Here is a 4,065-nt window from a genome sequence, read left to right on the forward strand (position 1 = left end):
AACTGTCAAATTTAGCCCAGACACACTGGACGCTCATGTACACACCACAGACATACACATCTAAGTACATACTCGAAGTTTCTGATTTTCTTCCTTCAGCTGAACCATTTCCGCAGAGAAATTCTGATCAGGTAAACTTTCTGACTAAAAAAGAAGAAAAACTTTGAGAGATAAAGATTTCATTGAAAATGCAAATTTCTTGTTAAATCCTTATTCACAATATCAATGAGAGGGAGCATAGGGATGGCTGCCACATTAACAAGTTTGCTATCCATCTATAATAGGTGTGTGTGTGTGTGTGTGTGTGTGTGAAGGTGCTCATATTTGTTCACGTAAAAAGCACCATCCAAACATGGTCGATGTCAGATCCACCTGACTGGCTCCCATACCGGTGGCACATAAAAAGCACCAACCAAATGTGTCCAATGCCAGTACCCCTAGACTGGCTCCTGTGCTGGTGGCATGTAAAAAGCACCTATTACACCCTCGGAGTGGTTGGCATTAGGAAGGGCATCCAGCTGTAGAAACTCTGCCAGATGAGATTGGAGTCTGGTGCAGCCATCTGGCTCACTAGTCCCCAGTCAAACCATCCAACCCATGCCAGCATTGAAAACAGACATTAAACGCTGATGACGATGATGATGTTGATTCAATTTTTGGACATGGTAGTGCATTGTATTCTTCATTTCCCACTGCACCAGTCCACTCAACTGTAAATGGGTAACTCTGCAATGGAACCCCCCCCCCCCAATCAGGGGGAAATGTTGACCAGCTTCGTCTAGCCAACAGAGTGGCATCATTCATAAAGCTAAAACAATGTTAAACACACTGTGACCAGTGATGTGTAATAACATTCAATAGTCAGGTCAATACTGTGATACTATGAGATATATATATATACATACATACACATATATATATATATATAAACAAAGTTTAGGTAAGTTAAAATATGTTTGTGCCATATTTCAACTGTTAAAAGGCAAATTCACTAGAGGTCCTGCAGCTAAACTTTTTCTCTTATGGTAAGAAGGAGTGAAAACATCCTATCTTTTCAGTGTTGCCATCTATCAGGATTCCCAGACATTGATGTTTCTTGCTCATTGGCTTTTATCAATGGGAAGTACCTAAGAGAGGCTACTCAGAGCAAATCTTATAAAGTAAAAGCTTCATGTAAAATGCAGTCAACAATGTTGAGTGATTTGCACTGGAAGATCGCCAGATTGTGGAAATGTAACAAAGTATTAGCGCCAAGAGTGCTTAGGCATCAGCAAAGTTTAGGTTGGGTAAAATATGCTTCTGCCATGTTTCAACTTCCAAAAGGGAATCCTGACACAGAAAGGATATGCTGTTTTCACACCTTTTTACTATAAGAGAAATATTTTCTCTGCAGTAAATTTGCCTTTTAGCTTCTGAAATGTGTCAAAAACATATTTTAACTAACCTACACTTTGCTTATGCCTAAACGCTGCTTGGCACTAATATTTCAGTTTTATATATATATATATATATATATATATATATACTGTAATACCATGAGATATATACCATCATCATTATTTAACGTTTGTTGTCCATGCTGGCATAGGTTGGACAGTTTGATTGGGGCTGGCATGCTGGAAGGCTGCACCAGACTCCAGTCTGATTTGGCATGCTTTTTATGGCTGGATGCCTTTCCTAATGCCAACCACTCCACAGAGTGTAATGGGTGCTTTTAAGTTCCACTGGCATGGGTGCATCTTGAGAGAAAAGTTGGGAATAAGAAGCACCAGGTGTGATGTGCAAGAGACACAACTGCACTGGTATGGTCATGTGATGTGTATGGATGAGGACAGCTGTGTAAAGAAGCGCTGATCCCTAACTGTGGAGGGAACTTGTAGAGGTAGACCCAAGAAGACATGGGACGAGGCGGTGAAGCAGGGTCTTCGAACTTTGGGCCTCACAGAGGCAATGACTAGTGACTGAGATTTTTGGCAATATTCTGTGCTTGAGAAGACACATCAAGGTAGGGGAGGGAGGCTAAACACACACATATATATATATATATATATATATATATATATATGTGTGTGTGTATATATATATATATATATATATATATATATATATATGATGGGTTTCTTTCAGTTTCCATCTACGACATCTAGTCACAAGGCTCTCATTGACTTGAAGCTATAGCAGAAGACACTTGCCCAAGGTGCCACACAGTGGGACTGAACCCAGAACCATGTGGTTGGGAAGCAAAGTTCTTACCCCCACAGCCCTGCCTGTGCCTCTATGTATGTGTAGGGAAGATGGTAAATTGAACCAAAGGGATTTCCTTACTGTTTGGGTCAGTTGAGATATGTAAAGCTGAGATGTCTGACTCTGTTTTCCTCCTCCTCCTCCTCCTTGAATCAGCCGGTCCCGCTGTGAATGTAATTCCTCGTTTTCACTCTCAAGCTGCAATTAGACATTAAAAAAAAAACCGATACAGTAACACAAAAATAAACCAAAACAGATCCTTCTCCCTTACACCATTTTATTTTTTGTTACAATGGAGAATATAAGTTGACAACAAGGGTCAGACTCCAACGCAGACAGACGCTCGCAGCTCCTCTAAGCAACAGTAAATATGGAGCAGAGAGATACAATGCCCCACAAGACACAGTAACCTTGTTGGTGGTGGGGTCACCGTAGATGAAGAAACAGGACCCCACAGTCTGACAATAATTTCACTTTGTAACAGATCAGATATAAAGGTTGTGACATCAGATTGGTCAATTACTAGCCACATGGTGTTCATAGTGTCACATGGTGGTCACGCTGTATAACTAAACATGTGGTGGTCATTTCTAGAACCAAAGTGGTACCTGATAATCACTGTTGGTGTGTTTATGTCCCCATAGCTAATGTTCCTGGGAGGGACATTAAGTCAAAAAAAAAAAAAAAAGAGAGAGAAATGAACAATTCCCTGGCCCCAATTTTTAGTTGAGGAGGAGGAAGAGGTGACCCTTCCCCCCATGCCCATAATTCACACTTGTCAGGATAAGCTTGTACACAAGTAACCCCCAGAAACTGTGGTCAGCTTCATCTTGCCACTGTATAAACCAAGAAATGTGACATGTTAAACTATAAACAACATCAAGTACAGCTCTTTACCATCTCTGCCAATTGTCTTTTTTTTATTATTATCATTATTATTATTATTATTTTTATTATTATTATTATTAAGGTGGCAAGCAGGCAGAAATCGTTAGCAAGCTGGATGAAATGCTTAGATCCATTTTGTTTGTCGCTACGTTCTGAGTTCAAATTCCACCGAGGTCAACTTTGCCTTTCATCTTTACAAGGTCAATAAAATCAAGTACCAGTTGCGTACTGGGGTTGATCTAATCGACTGGCCTCCTCCCCAAAATTTTAGGCCTTGTACCTATAGTAGAAAAGATTATTATTATTAAGGCGGTGAGCTGGCAAAATACTTAGCAGCAATTTATCTGTCTTTGTGTTCTGAGTTCAAATCCCACTGAAGACAACTTCACTTTTCATCTTTTCGGGGTCAATAAAATAAGTACCAGTTGATCACTGGGGGAGGGGGTGTCAATGTAATCAACTTAGCTCCTCACCCGAAATTGTTGGCCTTGTGCCAAAATTTGAAACCATTATTATTATTATTATAATTATTTATTATTATTATTATTATTATTATTCTGAGGTCGACTTTGCCTTTCATCCTTTCGGGATCGATTAAATAAGTACCAGTTGCACACTGGGGATTAATGTAATCGACTTAATCCCTTTGTCCTTGTTTGTCCCCTCTATATTTAGCCCTCTGTGGGCAATAAATAAATAATTAGGGTTAGAGTTTTGAGTACTGGGGGGAGGGGAGGTCGATGCCATCAACTTACCCCCCTCCCATGAAATTGCTGGCCTTGTGCCAAAATTCGAAATCATCATTACTGCCACCGCCATCACCAAGCTTGTCTTTCAATATTTCGGTCTTCCTTAAGAGTTTCAGGTATTTCTTAAACCATTCCAAGAAGGTGTCTCAGTAGACAATTATTTAATGCCAAACTTACACGTTGC

The 4,065-nt window shown here is 40.0% G+C and overlaps 1 protein-coding gene across 1 annotated transcript in view; it reads right to left on the minus strand.

Moving 5' to 3' along the window:
* Nucleotides 1-2,785, minus strand: part of LOC106881715 (myosin-11) — a 33,413-nt gene extending 30,628 nt beyond the window's left edge. The window contains exons 1-3 of the mRNA XM_014932193.2: nt 2,675-2,785; nt 2,326-2,442; nt 73-144 (exon numbers count right to left, since the gene is read on the minus strand). Coding sequence (XP_014787679.1) covers nt 73-144; nt 2,326-2,442; nt 2,675-2,785 — 300 coding nt within the window. The remainder of the gene's footprint in view (nt 1-72; nt 145-2,325; nt 2,443-2,674) is intronic.
* Nucleotides 2,786-4,065: the final 1,280 nt, after the last annotated feature.

Source organism: Octopus bimaculoides, chromosome 1 (genome assembly GCF_001194135.2).
Source record: "Octopus bimaculoides isolate UCB-OBI-ISO-001 chromosome 1, ASM119413v2, whole genome shotgun sequence".
Lineage (NCBI taxonomy): Eukaryota > Metazoa > Mollusca > Cephalopoda > Octopoda > Octopodidae > Octopus > Octopus bimaculoides.